At 32.8% G+C, this 20,820-nt stretch overlaps 2 protein-coding genes across 2 annotated transcripts; both read right to left on the bottom strand.

Moving 5' to 3' along the window:
• Positions 1-1,361: 1,361 nt before the first annotated feature.
• LOC106752964 (ankyrin repeat and zinc finger domain-containing protein 1) lies at positions 1,362-7,246 on the bottom strand. The gene is made up of 7 exons (XM_014634749.2): positions 6,881-7,246; positions 5,968-6,383; positions 4,817-4,931; positions 3,258-3,932; positions 3,055-3,132; positions 2,348-2,461; positions 1,362-2,155 (listed from the first exon to the last, which is right to left on the bottom strand). The coding sequence occupies exons 1-7, from the start codon at positions 7,199-7,201 to the stop codon at positions 1,892-1,894; spliced, it is 1,983 nt and encodes a 660-aa protein (XP_014490235.1). The 5' UTR covers positions 7,202-7,246; the 3' UTR covers positions 1,362-1,891.
• Positions 7,247-18,134: 10,888 nt separating this feature from the next.
• Positions 18,135-19,703, bottom strand: LOC106753017 (fasciclin-like arabinogalactan protein 10). Its single transcript, XM_014634799.2, has one exon. The coding sequence runs from the start codon at positions 19,648-19,650 to the stop codon at positions 18,394-18,396; it is 1,257 nt and encodes a 418-aa protein (XP_014490285.1). The 5' UTR covers positions 19,651-19,703; the 3' UTR covers positions 18,135-18,393.
• Between the last annotated feature and the right edge of the window lie 1,117 nt (positions 19,704-20,820).

Below are 20,820 nucleotides of genomic sequence, written 5' to 3' on the forward strand. Positions count from 1 at the left end.
TTTAATGCATGCAGGTTCGTTGTTTGAAATTTTGGTTCATTAGATTCTTAAAATTCATCAAATTTTGGAATAAATATTTTTACTTGAAATCAATCCAGTAAGTTATATTTTTAGAAGAGGGCAAAGATGGAATTTCATAGTAAATCCTTTCAAATCTTTGCATATCACCGGGTGATAAAAAAAGTGCCTATCCTGCAAATCGTTGCAATTAAATTCTCGCAATTCCCTTCAAACGAACACCATAATCTCGCAAATCATCTCTCGCTTTTTTCCTTTAACAGTGCAATCCGCGGAAGCGAACACACCCTGAATGGCGAGAAGATATTGCCAAAACACAGATGTACTAGAGAATCCAAGTTGAATTTGAAGTTTTCATTATTTATGTTTTGTGAGATTTGGAATTAGACCAAATTTCTAATATTTGAACTTGGACATGTGATAAGTTAGATAAACTGATGATTTGTTTTTTTTATTTTATGTAGAACAAATTTAGGAGATTATACAAGTCTTTTAAGTTGACATTACAATCTTGTTGAAATGAAGTATCCATAAATTTAAAAAAAAAAAAAGAAAAAAAAGTGGTGTTTATAAATTTGAAATTAGACCAAATTTCTAAGATTTGAAGACATTTGATAAGTTATATAAACTGTTTTTTATTTATTTATTTTATGTTAAACAAATATTAAGAGATGATACGAGCTTTTGAAGTTAACATTAAAATCTTGTTGAAATAAAATATTCATAAATTAAAAAATAATGACGTTTAAAATTTATTAAGTGTGAAAATGAATTTCAACCCGTGAGCTAATCCACCTAGCTTATTATAGGTGTATTGAAAAAATTTTTGTGTTTTGAAATATAGGTCAAATTAAACCCAATTCACTTAATTTACAGATTAAATGACTTTAAATCGAATTGAATGAGAATTATAATTCACCAACAATAACTTTTTTTATAATTATTTGAATGTTTAATTTATTTATTCACTAAGTTATATAAATTGACATTTTAATTTTCAACTATACTTTAATATCTGATAAATAAATAAACACTTTCATCATATTTATTATAAAATAATGAATTGATCAATCCACTAATGTGCCGACCCATGGTTCGTCAAACATGATCATAAATTTTTTGCCTCGCCAAGAACAGAGGAGTCAGTTGAGCTCATTAAAGTTTAAAAGAATAAAAGCTTAGGGGCAAAACAATACCATTCACATCACTTCACAAGAGTGTAAGAGGAGATGAGACTAACTATAATCAGAATATGAAAACCATGTAAAGTGAGTGAGTGCAAACCGTTAGAAAATTAAACAGTTTCAAGTAACAAATAATTGTTGTTACCTTTGGAATAATACTATACCAAATAATCTTTTTTAATATTTAGACTTAAAGTTAGATACATTGCTAAATATAAACCATCAATGGAGAGAGTATGTTATACAGCTCTAGTCCTTAACTAATCTACCTTTCAGATCTGGTTAATTTAGAAACAGGCAATTCATGCCTGATAAAATAAAGTCAAGAAACTACACTTCTAAAAAAAAACCACATACGGAAAAAGAAAATCAGTAATACAGGACCAATGCCAAATTGTCACTTGTCATTTGCTGTGTTCATGCTTGACACAACACAGATTGGGAACGCTCTAAAATGGCTGTTATGACTTTAGCTGTATCAATGTTTCTTAGAAAACAATTTTGTATTCCTTTGAAATAATCAGCTCAAGTTATTTACCATTGAGTCCTTCCACCATGGCTGCTCTCCACCCCTCTTCACTTCTTTTTGCCTTTTTCCATCTAAGATAACTTGCAACCGAGTCAAGAAAATGGGTATTTGGAGCAATCTTGACTTGCAAAAAGAAAAATTTAAATATCTAAACACATTGTCATTGATCGTCTAGGATGTCCTTGTGTACATGCATGCATGATGTGCTGCAGTATTTGTAATTATACCGGTGGAAGGGAACTTTGCCAGCAAGTGATGAATTACAACAGGAACAGTAAATGTCACCGGCTAATCCACTTTTAGGCCCTGACATGCTTGGTGCAGCGGTTGTACTGTTATCTTGAATTTTGAGGGCAGCTATTCTCCTCTCAGCAGCAGCTGCTCGCTTTTCTCTTTCGGCAGCCTGTGCCATTCTTATTTGGTCCTGTTTTTAAAAAATAAAAAACATTAAACAACCCATTTACAATTAGCAGTTAAAAGTGGAAATTATTCAGATGGAAGGGTAACATAATCTCACAAACAAGTAGCATGATTTCAACACATCAATAAAGTTACAAAATGACGTGGTCTTTAAAGATTTTCGGCTAGCACGCATCATCAAAATTAAGAATCTAACCTCTTTGGATAATTGCACGCCACTTTTTAGTTGAGATTGTCCCTTTATCGATGATGAAGCTGCTACTTGCTTCTCCACAGTTTTGGAATCATTCTTTGGCAAGGTGGCTTCAACCTGAACACCACGTTCACGATTCCTCAGAATATATTTTTTTACCACAAGAATGATGAACAATGAGTAAAAGAGTGTGTGTATTCGCTTGTAAATGAGAAATATAGAAAATCAAAGCAGCTTCTGAATAAAAATTCTTCAGAAAAATGTATAAACTGCTTGAGGTATTGCCCTAGGACTGAAAGCACAAAAAACAGATTAAAGCACAATAATAGAACTCACAAATTGAAGTATGTAAAAGTTTCCCTTTCTTTTTCATAATTCTCAGAAAGTTCATTTGTTTATGCATACTTGCCAAAGACTCAATCATCACAAGCTAATTGCATTGCTTTTGGTAGTCAATGGTGGAAAGGAAAAATAGGGGAATGTTGGTCAAAGGATAAAATACCATTTTCACTCTAAACAACTATGTCAACACTACCAAAGATATCGCTAAAATTTTTAGGGTAAACATTAATAAAATGAAACTACGATGATTTAAGTCTGTATATGTAATGAAACTATCGGTTAAACAACATTTAATAAACCAAGGTGAAATGCTTTGAGAAACAGGTCTCAAAAAACAAGGTAATCATATAAGATAAGAAGAAACGAACCTGAGCCTTCTTTTCTTTTGCTTTACGCAATTTCTTTAATTCCTTTGCTCTTGCTTTTCTCTTAGCATCTTTTTCTGCCTGTACTACCATAGCAAGAGGTAATCGTTACTTTAGTCAGAGAGAAAACAAAGTGGATTATACAAAGATGCAATTTTGATTTTAAATCAGTGTTCAAAACTTGTTTTGACATGTTGCAGAATCACCTGCTTAGCAGCTTGTGACTCTTCCATTTCTTTGGTCAATGCACTGGGTACTTTGGCAGCATGCCAATCCCATTTGTCAAGATTTGATGCCATAAACCTTCTGAAATTATTCCTCACTTCTTTGTCATGTGCCAACATATATGGGGTCCGTCCCCTTTCATCTTTGGAGCAAGGATCCAAGCCCTGTTCTAGGAGTTCCAAAACCTTTACAGAGTCACCAGATTGGGCTGCCTGATGTAAAGGAGTTGATTTACCAGATAGCTCATTCTCACTTTCTCCATTACTCGAAATGGAGAGTTCATCATTTTTCTTACTTGAACAAGCTTCAGCTTTATCTTTGTCATGCAACATAGTCCCATTCCCTTGGTTGGAGATTGGACTGTCATTTATTTTAGAAATGGGAACAGATACCAAATCCTCTTGTTTGCTCTGTAAAACTTCCTTCTCATCACCTTCGTAGGTTACCTGAGTCAAATGACTATATACACGCTTTACTTCCCTGAACGTGGGCCTCCGAACACTCAAAGCAATGTTTCTAACAGTACAGTGCTGATTACTAAAATATGGTCTTTCTCCATCATAAAGCAGTTGACGACTACTTGAAGGAGCATGAATAAATACGCAATTGGAGGCATCAAAATAGGGTTTCCAAGCTGTAAACAGTTCATGCACTTCCTAAAATAGAAACATGCCAATAATCAGTCCATATTTAAAAATCGGAGGTGCATACAAACAAAGAAAGAAAGCAATATGTATGAAAGGTTTTCTGTATCCCCGGGCAAGTTTGACAATGAATAACTGTAACTAAAATTGGAAGAGGAATCATTGCAACAGTCAATTTGTAAAACTCATGACCAATTATAAGGATACATTTGATTTAAATGTTAGTTATTCTTTAATACTTTGACAAATAATTAAAAAAAAAAAAATGTATACTCAATTTTGTTTCATTTCTTACTTCCAAAGATTCATACAGAAAATTATAAAAACAGTATTTTGTTGCTTTCACTGTTTTCTGTAGAAAAGTGGAAACAAGGTTATATAATTTTGTAATTATTTCTTAAGGCATTAAATGTTTTCTCAAACCAAATAGACCCTAAGTAAACACAGATGATATCAGAGGTTCTAAAAATTTTTACAAACCAAGATCAGCAGCCGTTACCATAGTTATACATAATTGAGAGAACGCAACCTATGCTTTAGTAGGATATATTTTAATATAAATAGGGGGCATTTGGTAAAGGGAAAACTTTTAGGTTTCGAGGGATCTGAAATTGAAGAGTATGCTTCCCATGTTTGGTTTACTTATTAAGAAATAAATAACATTCTCAAACACTTTCAAGTAATTATAATTTTAAAATTCCCACTTGTCACTCACACTTTGAAATAGATTAAGATATATAGCATCATTTATTAGCCTGCATATGACTAACTCCAATTCCAAAACTAAATATTTGGATGCTCTGTCAGTTGATTTCAGAACACAAGAATGCACAACACTAGACTAGCATGCAAATAAAAAATTAGCAAGATAAACAATATCACTATTATTTGAACACCTTCTTTAATGCAAGTTCATTATAACGACGAAGTGAGGCCCCGGCAGAATGTATAGACCTGCCAGAAGCATCTTTAGATGACTGTTTTTTTCCTGCCTTGGCCCGCACAACATATCTGTATAAGAATGATAACAGCTTATGAATAAAAACAAAATTAAAAAATTCAAGTACAACTTTTAGCAAATAGAACTAGCAATCATAAAAATGGATAAGAAAATAGTGAATGGTATTTGTTCAATAATTGATAAGTACATTGCATGCTTTACTGCCTCAGGAAATAAAACAAGTGAAAGGAAATTAAAAAGAAAAAAGAAAAAAACTAAAAATGTGAATCAAATAGTATGACATTTCATACGTTCCTACCAAAAAGTAAGTTAAACAGACCACAGGAAGAACATACATTTCCTATCAGATAGAACAAATTGCACCTAGTCACGTGTTTATCCATTCCTCGTAATAATAGATAGCTAAGAGTATAATAACTGAATGTGATGCATCATGAATTTTAAACTAATTCTTATTCTAGAAACAAATTAAAAAGTCATCCGCACAAATCCATAATTGATCTTTAAATACGTGCAATACGCCCACTTATAAACGAATGACTTACAATGAAAAAGAATAGCACCAGAAGAGTGTTGGGGTCTGCCTATACACGTGTAATGGTGTCTACGGTAAGCTAGAAGGGCTCAGCTGCAGAGTCAACAGTAGCTAATCTATACTATATATTCTAATGCAAGGGATGTTGCACATACAACTCAACACAAGTTTTATAGAAGAGGCTCGCAACATTTCATGTCAGGAAAGAAGTATCGAGGCCTGCTAGTTAATGCTCGGGCCTGACTCACCCAGGTAAAAAAAAAATCAATTCTGGGTGAACAGGAGCAAAATTGATCGCATGCCCAACCACAATACTTCCAACAGACAAGATCCCCAACAGGAGAATAATTGACAAAGATAAGTACTTCATTGATATTGTAATATTAGTCTTTGTACATGGTTTAGTGGTGTATGCATTATGCATATATTCCTATTCTCGCTCCACACAGTCTGCCTAAATGAAATTTCAATCATATTCACCTTTTATTGAATAATACTAAGAAATAGTATATCAAATTTCTGTTGTTAGGTAGCAACAATCATATTCTAACCTGTGAAATGTCTTGTGAGCCACAACAACATCACCATCAAAGACACAACCTGCAAAGTGCCCACCAGATGCAAGCAGAACAATCCTCAACTGGGTATTGTTTCTGAGCTCAGCAGTCAGCGATTTCAACTTCTGAACAACGTCATTCTCCGTCTTTTCATCATCATACAATACATTTTCAGTCACATTCATGATCAGGCACTTCCAGACAGAAACTCTCTGCCCTGTCTGAAGAAGGAAGAATAGTTTCTGTTTAAAATTTTCACTCGATTTGTCATTCAGTACAATTTCACTTTGTGAATCATCACTTTCTGATCCCGATATACTTGACATATCATAGTCTTTGACAAATTCAGATGTCAGCACCTCAAAATCTTCTTCCTTCACAATATTCTTTCCCGCAATTGTCAGCTTCACCTATAATCAACACATCCCCGTGATCATTAACAAGAACCGGTAGAATCCACACTCACATCCCCAAACCATAACGCACATGGCCAATTTGTTAACATTTTTAACTTACACAAGAGCATACCAAGCTTCACAAAAAAAAAAAACTGTAGCTCTTCAAAGCAAATTGGTCATTCTAAACTGGACATGATATCACCGAAAACGGGACCACTCTGAATTTGTTTTTAAATAATGATAAAAAAAAATTGTGATTTCAATTTTTTTAAAGTGTCTAATTTTCACGCATTATCACTAAAGAAAACGGTTTTTACATTCTCAACTAACTAGAAATCAATCACTAACAATTTTTAGTATAACCCTCAACAAATTCATCACACACAAGCTAATTAGTTTACAATATCTCGGACTATAACTAAATCCCTTTACTCAATGCAACAGCCGAAATTCTAGATTTTACAAAAAAAAATCACTGAAAAGACTATTCTGGATTGGTCGAGTCTTACGTTGAACCGATGAATGTCGGATTTGAAATGGCCACGCTGATCTTGGAGGGAATCAAATTGAGTTCTGCAGGTATTGCAGGTCAACCTAGGCGCGGAAACTACAGCGTTTTGAGAATCATCAAAAATAACGACGTCGTTTGAGGAGGGTTCAAGGGTTTGGGTTTGGTCTACGGTGTGGTGACCGGAAACGGAAGAGTGTGGAGAAGGGAGAAGGCGAGAAGAGTCGAAGAAATTCGACGGAACATCGAAGATGGAACGGTGTCGTTTATCCTGAGACGACGTCGTCCCGGTGGCCTTTGCTGTAGCAAGATGAGTAGCCATGGTTGTCAGCGATAGCCTCCCAAATGAAACCCAAAAAATAAATACTCAAAACCGAAATTTTATATATATATATATATATATATATATATATATATATATATATATATATATATATATATGACACTTATAAGATAGTGTTTATGTTATTATTGTATTATTATTATTATTTTAGAAAATGTTAGATATTCGTTTAAATTTAGGTTTAAACCTTTTTTTAGTTTTCAAGTTATAAGCGGATGTTCAATTTAGTCTCTTTTTTTAAAACTGTCAACGTTTGGTCCCTAAGTTATAAAACTTGTTTCAAATCAATTCCTGCCGTTAAATGTGTAAGAATGGCGTTAAATGTTGGTATGATGTGACAAAGAAGTTATCAAACGTGGCGAAACGATGGCAATGGGAAGCCAAATAAGAAAAAACATTGGAATAAAAATTATATATTTGTGATGGTGGTGCTTGTCCTAACATATTCATGTGGATGGAAGGAGATTAGGTGAAGCATTTGAGCTAATGTGAAGGATTTGGATGGTAAAAGTTCTTCGTTGTAAGACATCAAGATCTATTCTTGGGTGTTTCCTTTGTTTCAAGTGTGTGCCCTAAGGTAAGGAAGTTGGTTTCTGTTAGGTGCGTACCTTAACCTTAGGATCTGGTGTTGGGGTGTTCTTTGTTTGGGGTTCTTTTTGGGGTGTTATCTGTTTGGGGTTTCTGTTTTGTTCTTGGGTGTTCTCTGTTTTGGTTTCTTGAGCTGGACGAAGTATTATTGCAGTTTTCTGAGAGGCAATGACAAAGAATCAGTGTTCCTCGTGCTAATGGGGGAGCTCTCATGGTGCTTCATCATCAAGAGGAATGGTTGGCAGCGAAATGTGCTATTCTGGAGAGCTTGCCGTATTGAGAGTGGCAAAAACTCCTAAGAACCAGGGCAAATGAAGAAGTGCGAGGATGTAATTTCTTCAAATGGCATATTGAAGATAATGGAGTTGAAAGGGATACTACAATTGGATGGCAAAGGAGAAAGATCATTAATTTGGAAAGATCACTTTTGGTTTGTCAGAAAAGGGAGAAGGTCTTAATTTCAATGTTATGCATGATGGGGTTGATTATCATCATCCTTGTATGTTGTATGTTTTAATTTTGTTTTAGTGGTGTATCTGTCAAATTTGTTATGAAGAACTTGGTTATATTGTAATGAATGAGATTGAGGTTGTAATCAGATGGTTGGTTTTAATGAGGTTGTAATGAATGAGATTGAGGTTGTAATGAACTTGGTAATACTTTGTTACTTTAACTTGATTATATTATAATGTTTCTCACTTTAAGTTGATGATATCAAAATATGCTTCCATAAACTTCTAAAGAGCAATGTAAAGTACAAAGCAATATAAAAGTACAAAGTAATTGAAATATAATAATCAGAATTTGCTTTCATGATCAAAATGACAATATATTGGTCAAAGTAATATAAATCTGATGTTCAAGGTCAAATTACAAAGACCAATCTAAAGTGGTCATGATGTTAAGAAATAACCAAGACCAATCTAAAAAGATGTAGTTGTTGTTAACCAAAATACATCTAAAGTCAACCAAAATACATCAAATATCATCCAAAATACATAAAACATGATCCAAAATACATCACAGCCATATATCCAAACTACAAAGTAATACAATCTAAATTGCTGGTGTTGTTTGATCTGGCTGGGTTTGTTTAGTAATCTCACTTCCTTGAGTAGGGTGTAGTGTAGCTTCCTGGTNTGGGGTAGGTTCCTGGTCTGGTACAGGTTGCTGGAGTGGTGTACCCTCTTGGGGTTGCTGTTGATTTGCTTGAGGGCAGTTAGGTCTTCTATGCCCTACTTGTCTGCATATGGAACATTTCTTAGGAATTCCTTTTTGTCCAATTTGTGTATCATCCTTCCTTTGCTCCCAACTTTCGAGTCTTCTTTTCTTTCGTGGTCTACCTGGCAAGACTCCTTTTGGTGGACGCTGAATATCAGGTGTTGAAGTCCTTTGCCATAGATGAGGACCATTCAGAGGGAAAATGATTGGGTTGTATGTTTCTTCAAACGTGCAGGTCCTAAACCAAAGTGGTAAGTATTCTTCAGGATTGATGTTGAGAAACCTCATGGCTGTGAGTGCATGGCAACAAGGTATTCCTGTTATTGTCCACTTTCTGCAGGTACATTCTCTTTTTTCAACATCAACCACATAAGCAATGATGGATGTATGGGTGATCTGAAATATTTGCATCCCTGACCAACTGCCAAATGGTAAAGAAATAATGTTAAGAACAAGACATAACTATTTAAACCAAATGAGAAGTTTTGATACCTAGGAATCAGTATTTTGTCTTCTCTAACTCCTTCTGCAGTCTTTTTTTAATCTTGGGGCAAATGATACCTTCATATTTACTGATCTTCTCTCTATTGGATGCCCACCTGTTCATCAAGTACATTCGAATCTGTTCCAACATTGATATTATTGGTTTTTCCCGTGCATCTAAGATCACACTGTTAAAACCTTCAGATATGTTGTTGACAAGTGTGTTACAAGCAGGTCTTCCTGTAAACCTGGATCTAGACCAATGTCTGCAAAAATATAAAGTTAAACATTTACAACAAGTAATTAAACAACATGTTATATTAAAGATTTGAATGCGTCTAGATGAACTTGCCTTGGTGGAATTTGTACCAAGTATTTAAATGCGTCTAGATTAACTTCCTTCATTTGTCTCATTACTGTCTCCCATGCTTTATGGGTTGTTGATACTGTAGCCTTCCATAGTAATTATCTGAGGTTTAAGCCAGGAAACTTCTTTCAACAACTACATCAATATCAACATCATTTGCATGACCTTGTTCACCATGTTCCCCAACCTCAACTTCAGCATCCTCAACTTCAACCTAAGGAACTTCTTGCTGACCAACTCCAACCTCAGGAACTTCTGGCTCACCAACTTCAACCTCAGGAAGTTCTTGCTGACCATCATTAACCTCCACTTCACCTCCTTCAACTTCTCCTCCTTCAACTACACATCCCTCAACTTCACCTCCTTGATTTTCACCTAACTCAGATTGACTATGATATTCTATCTTATGAAGATATTCAGGTTGGGATATGAAGTTAACCACAAACAAATGAGCTTGACCATCTCTTCTAGCAATATTTACCAAATTACATGCACCTTTGTCATCACTTAACAATTCCAACCTATCTTCTAATACAGGGCCACCCAGAGAATACCGTAACTCCTTAACATTTCTATAGCCCATCTCCTTTAGTATGGTCATTATTTCAAAAAAACTTCATCTGTCTGGGTCAATGATCAACGTACTAGTTTCACCTCCATGATATCCAAATGTCCCAGTAATCATAAACTTTCCCCCATGGTGAAACACCATCTCGATATCACAGTTGGACATATTGGTTAATGTTCAACTATAAAATGCCTATATAAATGTCACTGTTAGAGTAAATTCCAAACATGCTACCACCCACTATTACACATTACTAAATTCTATATTTTTGACGTACAACTATACACGTGCAGTGATGCTTAATTAAAGAGGCATGAACCACACAAAAAACAAACAAACACAGAATAAACAATTCCTACTTGTCCAATCTGGGGACCAAATACAAACAAAAAGTGTGCCCAAAGTTTTGAATGACATTAAAGAACGGGACCACATCAAAGGCAACAAAACACAGTAGGGGACCACAACAGAACAATATCAGGGGACAAAAAGACAACGTACTACCATGGGGGACCCCAAGAACATAAAATAAGTGATCAAAAACGCACCTTTCAACTTTTCTTTTTGAATGAAGTCCTCGCTGACAAACCACGCTTCCAAGGAAGTCGCTCCCCACCACAAACGCTGACAATGCTCATTTCGACACCAATCTCCTTCGAAGCAACCAAGCTCTGTCTCACGGAATCACAGAACGAACACTACGTACCCATTCCCCAACCCTCGAGAAATATAATCCCCAATTTCACTCTGCCCCAATTTTACTTTGCCCTAATTTTTATCCCAATATTAATTTAACCACATTTAAAAAAAATCACAAACAATTTGTTTTATTTTACACACAACAACAGTCATTGCTTGCCACGTCAACCATAATTGGACACCTGACATGCACAGTCACTTAAACGTTATAACTTTTTAACACCGTTAACGGCAGGGATTGATTTGAAACAAGTTGTATAACTTAGGGACCAAACGTTGACAGTTTTAAAAGCGGGGACTAAATTGAACATCCGCTTATAACTTGGGGACTAAAAAGAGGTTTAAACCTTAAATTTATTTGTTATATGTATGTGTGGTAAGATGTGATATTTCATTTAATAGAGTAATTTGTTACAAAAATATCATAGGTTTAATCGAACAAAAAGATAGATAAAAAAAATATGTAATTTATCCTTACACTTATTTAAAATAATAATTGTATTAATAAAAACATATTTATAAAAAAATTTATAGATAGAGTATTTCAAAAGAAGTAGATCTTATATAAAATATTTAAGTATGTTTACATTATATATATAGTTATAACTCTGAATATCACTCAATATTATTATTCTGTTCCATCAACGTCATACTATCATTTATAAGATTTTTTGTTCACACTAATTGATGATTATTGTTGAAGATTTCAACTAAAACACATAAAGAAATAGAAAACCAAGCAAGCAGTGTAAGCTAGTGTACAAATGAATTAACATATCATAACTTAAATTAACAATATATAGAATTCAATAAACATAAGATCATACAACAAAAAAACTTCTATACTCAGTTATCTGGATACGATGCTGACATGGACTTCATTAAAGGTGTGCATCGATGATAGTATTTATACTTTTCAGATTTATAAACAAGAGTAATTTGACCTATTACCTAAAAGACTAATCTTTCACTCCTAAGACCCAAGGACTAAGGTAAAGACCTCTTGTCATTCTCTTTGTCACCTCATTCATCTTTACATGAGTTGAATGATTGGTAGAATATCAGGATATCTTTTCTCTAAAGTCTCATTGTCAAGCATTCACCACCACCTAATCAACATAGAATCTTTCCTTGAGATTCTTTTCACAACACCTATATTCTATCATCACCATCACGTACATATCATCCAATAAATATTGATAATTACCAACATAAGCAGACTTGGAAACCAGTTTAAACTAAGCATTATTCATAAAACCTTTAAGGAACTAAAAGAAATAAGAGCTAAACAATAAAAAATCTTTATTTCTTCCAAGATCCTAGATAGTTTTCCAATACATAATGAACATTGACTAAAATTATCGATTATCAGATAGGATAATCGATTATTCTAGAGAGATTTCAAGTCAAACAAGAACTCTGACTAAGATAATAAATTATCTAGTAGGATAATCAATTATCCCAAAGAGTCTTGAAGACAAAACAACTTGCTAATTGATATAATCAATTATTTATTTAGCTTGATAATCTATTATCTCTGTCAATTTTTTTATAGCAAACCTCAAATTTTGATCTATATGTAATTTAAACTCATTCAAAAGACCAAATTGATATCCGTAGCATTATACTTGATTAATGAAACTGTTTATAACTTAAATTTGGAAATAAATTGCTCGGTTGAATATGAATTCAATGCATTTAGGCCAAGTTAAGTACCCAAAAGCTCACACAACCATACTTACTTTATGAAACCAGATTTACCCAAAAACTTTGGACCTTGTATTATGTGTCAAGTAATCTAAGATTTATTTAGGCTTTGTAGTATGGGCCTAGTAGTGTAGGTTGGGTCTTGTATTTTGGGCCAAATAAAATATGGTTTTGACCACTCAAGTCAACAAGAGAGCCAAGACCCAATGTTGACCCAAGTGGGACATCCATACCATGAGTTGACCAAGGGATCAACATTTTTAGCTAGCTTGGTGGACAAGAGAGAGTGAACGGCCTTGACAAGTGTCACCCTCCCATTTGAGAGTTTTTCTTCCTAGTCAGTGGTCACATGCCACTTTAGGAATGAAGAGTATTTTTCATAGGTAGTGGCCACAAGTCACCCTTTCACTTGAGAGGATTTTCGTCACTTGTCTCATTCTCATTGGAGAGGATTTCTCCTTGCTCTCTAAGCTAGACAAGGTGGTTCTTTTAGGTTAAAGTTTCTGCCTATTTTGAGACACCTTAGCCTATAAATAGAGATGCATCTCCTTCGTGTAATTACCTTTGGTTTAGAGTAAAGTTATGCTGTCATTTTTGTGTCACACTAATCTTTTAAGGTCACATTAGGCTATAGTAACCCAAATGGCCTCCTCTAGCCACCTTCTTCTAAGAGTTGACCCAAAGTCTCTTAGAGCATCACATACACCACCTTCATCATCTATAAACCACACAAAATCGTGAACTTAGCTCTCATTTCCACAATAGTCACCCTTCACCATGGTTTTCTCTTCTAGATTTGGCCTAACCTAGTTAAGGAGATTGCCGTCAAGATAAAACTTTTTAGATAATGAAACACCTTATTATAAAATTTTATTTATACTTTTGTTTTTAAAATAAAAAATATAGTATCATTATTTAAAACACTTTATCATCTCTAATATTTGAGGTTCTTACATAAGATGATTTACTTTTCATTTAAATTTATTTGTAACTTTTTTTAATGATTTATTTTTTTTTTTCCAAGGAACAATTTTTACTTTTTAAAAAAATATTCATTTTCATTCTTTTAAACTGGTATTTATCCTTGAAAATGGAAAAGAAAGGAAAAAAAATTAAAATAACAAATGCGAAGAAAAACTATAAAGTTGTGAAGATTTATACTTGTTTTAATTTCATAAGATGAAATATTTAGTATGATTAAATGTTGAGGGTATATAAGTGATACAGTGGGAATAATTTATCAATTACTTTTAATTGTTATTTTTAAAATTGTTCGTTTTAAAACTAATATCGTTAATTAGGTATAACAAAAAAAAAAAAGATAATATCCTCAACTTATGCATAATAAAAAAGTTAGTTCTATACAAATTATACAAAATTAAAGTATAATATTTCTAAACATTTTATTCATTAATAAATAATGTTTAAATTTTTAATTAACTTTTTGCGGAAAAACTTTGTTGAATTAAAATATAAATTTTATAAATAAGATGTTGTTTTAAATTATCTAATAAAAAATAAAACCAAAATATAAATTTTATTAAATAATATATCATTTTAAATTATCCAATAGAATTAAAAAAACATAAATTTAATTTTTTATTATTATTTTAAAGTATCTAATAAAAATAATATATTATTTTTAATTTGATCAACATTTTTATTTTTAAAAATAAATCTTATATTAAATTTATATACATTTTTTGAATTATATATATATATATATATATATATATATATATATATATATATATATATATATATATATATATATATATATATATATATATAGTGGGGTTTGCTAATGCGCACTGTTTTTTTTCAATCAGTATATTTTAACAATGTGTATTTGATTTTAATAGACAAAAATACTCTTATATATCATGGATTCTAAGTTTTAAGGTTAATGGTATTTTAATAATTTTCAAAACTAAAAAAAAAAAAAACCCAAACCCTTATTATAGTCCCAAATAAAAAAAATCAGAAACACTTGCCTAACCTTAATCCATCTTTCTCACTTATCTAATTTGATTTTTGATTTTATTTTATTTTTAAATTAAGTCACGGTAAATAAAACTTCACAAATCACAGAATTTTCATACATCATTTGTACATCCACACCACATTTAATTTTATTTTTATCAGAGTATACATTGAGTCTACTTATTGATGTGTATACATGACTTTTTTTTTAAGATAAATATTAAAATTTAAAAAAAAAATTATTAGGCAAGTGTTTCTGATTTTTCAATTTGGGCTACAGTAGTGACAATAAAAAATGTTGGAGTGAGAGAGATAAAAGAAAAAAGATTGAGAGGAATAAGAGAGGGGAGTAAGGGTTTAGTTTATTTTTTAGTTGAGAATGAGAGAAAAGTTTGGAGTGAGAGAGATGAAAGAGAAAAGGTTGAGAGGAATGAGAGAGGTGAGTAAGGGTTTAGGGTTTTTTTTTTTTTTTTTTTAATTTTGAGAATGAAAATTATTATAATACCTTTAATCTTAAACTTAGAATCCATGATATATAAATGATAATAAGGGTATTTTTGTCTACTAAAAATCGATATATTGTTAAAATGTACCAACTGAAAAAACAACGTACGCACGTTAGCAAACCCATATATATATATATATATGGTAAGTTCTTTTTTTTTTAAAATAATACTCAAGGATTGTTATATTTTTTTATGATTTTTATTAAGGTTTATGAAATTTATTTATTTTTACAATGAAAAATATAAAAATTACAATAGACTTGATCTTATAATTAAGGTTAATAAGAAAATTTACAAGGAACTCAGTAAACATTAATCTCAACTCGATCGAAGGCTTATATTGACGAGACCAAGGTCAATTATCTTGACTCGGTTGAAAGTTGAACTTGACAAGATTGAGGTCAGTATTGATCTCGACTCAGTCGAAAGCTAACCTTACTAATATCATTATCGACCTTGACTCAATCATAGGTTGATATTGAAAAATAATAAGGTCAATGTTTATCTTAGATCAGTCAAGGACTTATATTTACAAAAACCAAAACCAACATCGACCTCAACTTAACTGGAAACTCATATTAGAAATGTCAAGGTCAACTTACTATACCATTGAACACCTAACTTGGTAAAACTAAGATCTAAGTTTATTTACTACTCATAACAAAAAAATTATACTGAAGAAAAACAAAATAAGAGTGAAAATTGTGGGTTAAGTTGACTTTGTACTATCACTATAAAGATAAGCTTCTTGATCACTTCAATCTTTATGTCTCACTTGACTCAAGATTGGGGCTTCTCATCTCTTATGTTAACATACATTATGTACATTTTCAAATGAGTCTGATAAGTATATGATGTTTAAACATCAAGCTTGGTTAGTGAAACTATAAATAATTTTTAGCCAAGTTAAATTAAGAAATATACCCAATGATTATTAAATTCACGAATTGTTTCTAAACATCTTTTTTTATTAAGTACAGAACATTGGTTCCTAAAGAAATCGATCATGAACTGATGAAATAACTTTTTAAGAGTTTTTCTTTTGATACAACACAATATTTGAAAATCTAGTGAAAGTCATACAATTTTTTATTATTTGCCTTGACTGGTTTATATGACTCAAACCTGAGAGACTTTGTATTACCATAATATTATACTTTTACTCTAATGATAATAGATAAAGTTGATTATAAACTAATTAATGATAGCAAATAAATTAACACAATTTTCTATGAAGAAGTCATAATAAAAGATTAGACAATTATAACCTAAAAAGAAATAATTTAAATTATATTTTCAAGATTTTATATCTTTTCCTATCTTAATAGATTCATTAAAAAAAATTGAAGCTTTTATTGAACTTGAAATCTTATTTATTATACAAAAAGGAAGATAGTTCAAAGTTATGAACACTCGAAGAATTTTCTAATTTAAATTAACACCAACTTTAAAACAAAACCTACTTTGAACCAAAACATTCGTAGCCAATCATTCTAAATTGGTTGTTTAAAAATATATTAACTAGAGTTATTATTAATACGGTGAAAGATGCCGATATATATATATATATATATATATATATATATATATATATATATATATATATATATATATATATATATATATGCATGTTTTGAGTGTTGATTTGGTCAAGAGGAAGAAACTTATAATATTGTAGCTGCTCATGGTTATTTTGGCCGATTGATCTTCTAATATGCAAGTTTCATTAGTTATTTTCCTAAAGTAATAGATGTATTTAATATATACTTTTGAAATAGCGGAAAGCGTATAATTTAAGGATAATGATAATTTGACATTCAGAATGTGACAAATTTTTGACACCGTCAAGTGTCACATTCTGGGTGGTCCACATGTTTTAAAAAATAAAATGACAAAATGACATGGATTTACTGTGGAGTTCAAATCAAGTAGCAGATTCAAATATGTCCTCTTGGTGCTAAAAATTAGCCTAAACTATCCAGTTATTTGTACATTGTTACAACTTTCCTTTCTGCACCATCACTTTAAAGATAAACGTTTCCTTCGGGATGAACTTTAATATAAATGTGTTCTTAAATGATAATTAATGTATTTTATTCAATAAAATTGGTTAAAAATAAACTGCGGAGTTCAAAACAAGTGACAAATTCAAATATGTCCTCCTCAAGCTAAAAGTTAACCTAAACTATCCACTTATTTATACATTGATCTCAAGTCTGTTTCTACACATTGAATCATGCCATTCTATCATTTTATTTTTTAAACCACGTGGACCACCCAAAATATGACACATGACAATATAAAAAATTTGTCACATTCTGGATGTCAAAATATCATTATCCATAATTTAAGTATTAGTTGTGATTTAAGTATTAGTTTTGCATAGAAATTTCTTACAAATACCCAAAGGTTAGAATGAAACTCTCCTCCAAAGTTAATTGATGATGGCCTAATGCACTCAAAGTACATTCCTTCCAAAAAGCCAAAGACAGAAAAAAGCATATATCCACTAATCATATCAATGGCAATAACCGAATCAACGACTTGAATCAGCGCGTTAAATATATGCAAACGCTCAGCGCGTCACCTAAATCCTTAAACAATTTAATTTAGCAGTAAAAAAATGCTGTTGGGAATTGAAAAACAATTCGCCGCACAGTCCTCAGAATTAGATCTGAGTTCTACTTTTTTATTTTAAAATAAAATATATTAAAATGAGATGGTCCTCACCAAAAGAAACACGTAGGACTCACTCACCATCCACGTGGCCTCCCTTGTATGCACTACTAATCAACGCCAGAGGATAACCCATTTCACGTAACACTAAGATAGTGGCACACCAGATACAACCACCACAACCTTCATAAATAACTCAAAAATTAAATTAAATAAAAAACCTAAAATAAAATACCGCACTACCACGTCGTACATCATCACATGCCTAATTTAATTTATAAGAAAATAAATAAATAAACCAAACTCCCCCGTCCAATCATAATCGGGAAAAAAAGGCAAAACTCAAACACTTACAAAACAAAAACTATTAAAATTACATAATAGTGGAAATCAACAAAGCCGACAAAGCAGTCACTGTAACAGTGAGAACCGCAGAAGCTTTCACGTGAACACCGTCACTCTTGCCGGCGGAGGTGCTCCGCTCAGCCGCAGTTGACGGCGCGTCCGCCGGTGAGCCAATTGGAGTCTCTCCCGCAGGAGCCGGGGGAGACGCTGGAAGTGGCGAAGGCGCTTCTGCAGGAGTTGGTGCCGAAGCTGGAGAAGGCGAGCTAGCTGGTTCCGGCGCCGGGGCGGGCGACGGCGACGTAGCGAAAAGCTCCGGAGGAAGGAGAACGCTGTCGACGGAGTAAATCGAGAGCGGAGTGGCGTCTAGAACAGTGTCGGCGATTCTGGAGGAGTCGACGCCGGTATGAATCGTTAGAGAGTCGCCGGCGGAGGAAACGGTGAAGTCGTATTTCCCGGCGCCGTTGGAGGCTAACGTGTTGATGGCGTCTTTGGTGGTTTTGAGAGATCCAACCGGAAGGTACTTGGCGGTGGCGTGGTACTGTAAGAGCGAGACTACTTCAGCATTGGTGAGCTTGCTCAAATCAGGTACGCCACGCGCCTTGAAAGCTTCATCATTAGGTGCGAAGATAGTCAAACCTTTATCCGCCGTTGACTGAAATGTTTTAACCAGTCCGTTAGTGGAGATGAGTGAGGCGAACGTTTTGCATCCAGCTTTCTCGATGAGAGCCGTAATGTTTAGGTCAGCTGACGGCGGAGGCGCCGCAAGTATCCCCGGCGCGATAATAGGCGCGCTAATTTCGATGACGGAGATGTTGTGGGGGATTTGTTTGACCGATTTGGTGTAGGTCGAGTCAAGCTTGGATCCTGAAGCCGCGGAGCCGAAGCCGACTTTGCCACCTTTAAGATCGGTGATGTTGACCGATCCGACGTTGCCGTTGGCAGTGCCAGTGGTTTGGTAGAGTGTGGTTGAGAGCGTCGTGCCGTTGGTGATTTGGTGGAGTTTGGTGTTGTCGAAGTAGTCGAGGAGGATGTGGAGGCTGAGGAGGTTTTTGACGACGGAGAGGGGGTGCTTGTCGGCGACGGCGGAGAATGCGGCGTTGTTGAGGACGAGCACGGTGATGGTCTGGCGTGTGTTGATTTCGTCTGCTAGTCTGGTTTGGGTGAGGAAGTTGTTGAAGTCGCTGTACTGCGGGTCGGCGGCGAGAATGTCGGTGATGTTGTGTGCGGAGACGACGGCGAGGAGTGAGAGGAGGATGAGCAGGGGGAGGCGAGAGTGAGCAGCCATGATTGAGAGAGGAGAGAGAGTGGGGGTGTGGAAGTGAGAGTGAGGAGTGGGAAGAGGAGTTAAAAAATGGTATGGGCACTGATAGTGGTTTGGTTAGGTTAACCATGGTTAAGGATTTAAGGACAAAATTCTTAAAACAAAACAGTGAAATTTTTATAAATAAAAGAAAAAAGACAAATATGGAATTTCCTTTTAATTATTTTTCAAATAAAACTAATTTTACATTCTTCCGACTTTAATCTAATAGATAGAAATGGGAAATAATATATATGTATGACGTATATAAGATATGAAAAGTGTATATCAACACTTTAAAATTATATAGTTTACTTGATAGATATTTGACATATGAATACTGTCCTTGTATTTTTTTAACGTATTCATATATTTCAAAATGTATCAATTGGATTTTTTTAATTTTTTGTGACAAATATTTTATTTTCATAAAAAAGTTTACACTTTATTTTTTCATTAAATTTTATTATATGACCATAGATTAATAATGTCACTACTTATGTCATTATTAATTGCATGTTTGAATGAGGGTCTATACTTTTTTTTCTTTTTATTGAGAAAGTATATTTGAAAATTGTTTTGAGTTAATTTCAAGCTTTTTTAATGAATTGAAAAGTCTGTTGAGTATATTAATAGTTTTGGTAAAACTTGTTTAAAATAATTTGTTAATTTTGTATACAATATTCTTTTTTAATTTTGTATAGCATTTTAACTTTTTTTGTTTGATTATCTTTTTACTCTTATAATATTATTAAATTTGTTCTTTTGTCATTATTTATTTCAATTGTTGTACTATTCGCATTATTTTTATATTTACTAGTGTACATTAAATTATTAATAGTCAATTAGTATGAATACTAGTAGTACATAATGACATTTAAAAATATTTAATGGTATATTGAATATACTAATGATGGTAAAGTATGACATATGTTAAATGAACATTTATTTTACTTTATATTTGATGTGAAATATCACATGATATTAATAAAAAAAAATTAAATTTCTATCAATGAAAAAACTAAAGTTTATATAAACATATTATATAGAAGCACATTTATATTCTAATTATTATTAAATGATATAATTTTCGCTGACATTTTAATATTTAGTATAGTTTTAAATTAACTTTAACATTAGTTAGTTAAACATAGT

Source organism: Vigna radiata, unplaced genomic scaffold, assembly GCF_000741045.1.
Source record: "Vigna radiata var. radiata cultivar VC1973A unplaced genomic scaffold, Vradiata_ver6 scaffold_122, whole genome shotgun sequence".
NCBI lineage: Eukaryota > Viridiplantae > Streptophyta > Magnoliopsida > Fabales > Fabaceae > Vigna > Vigna radiata.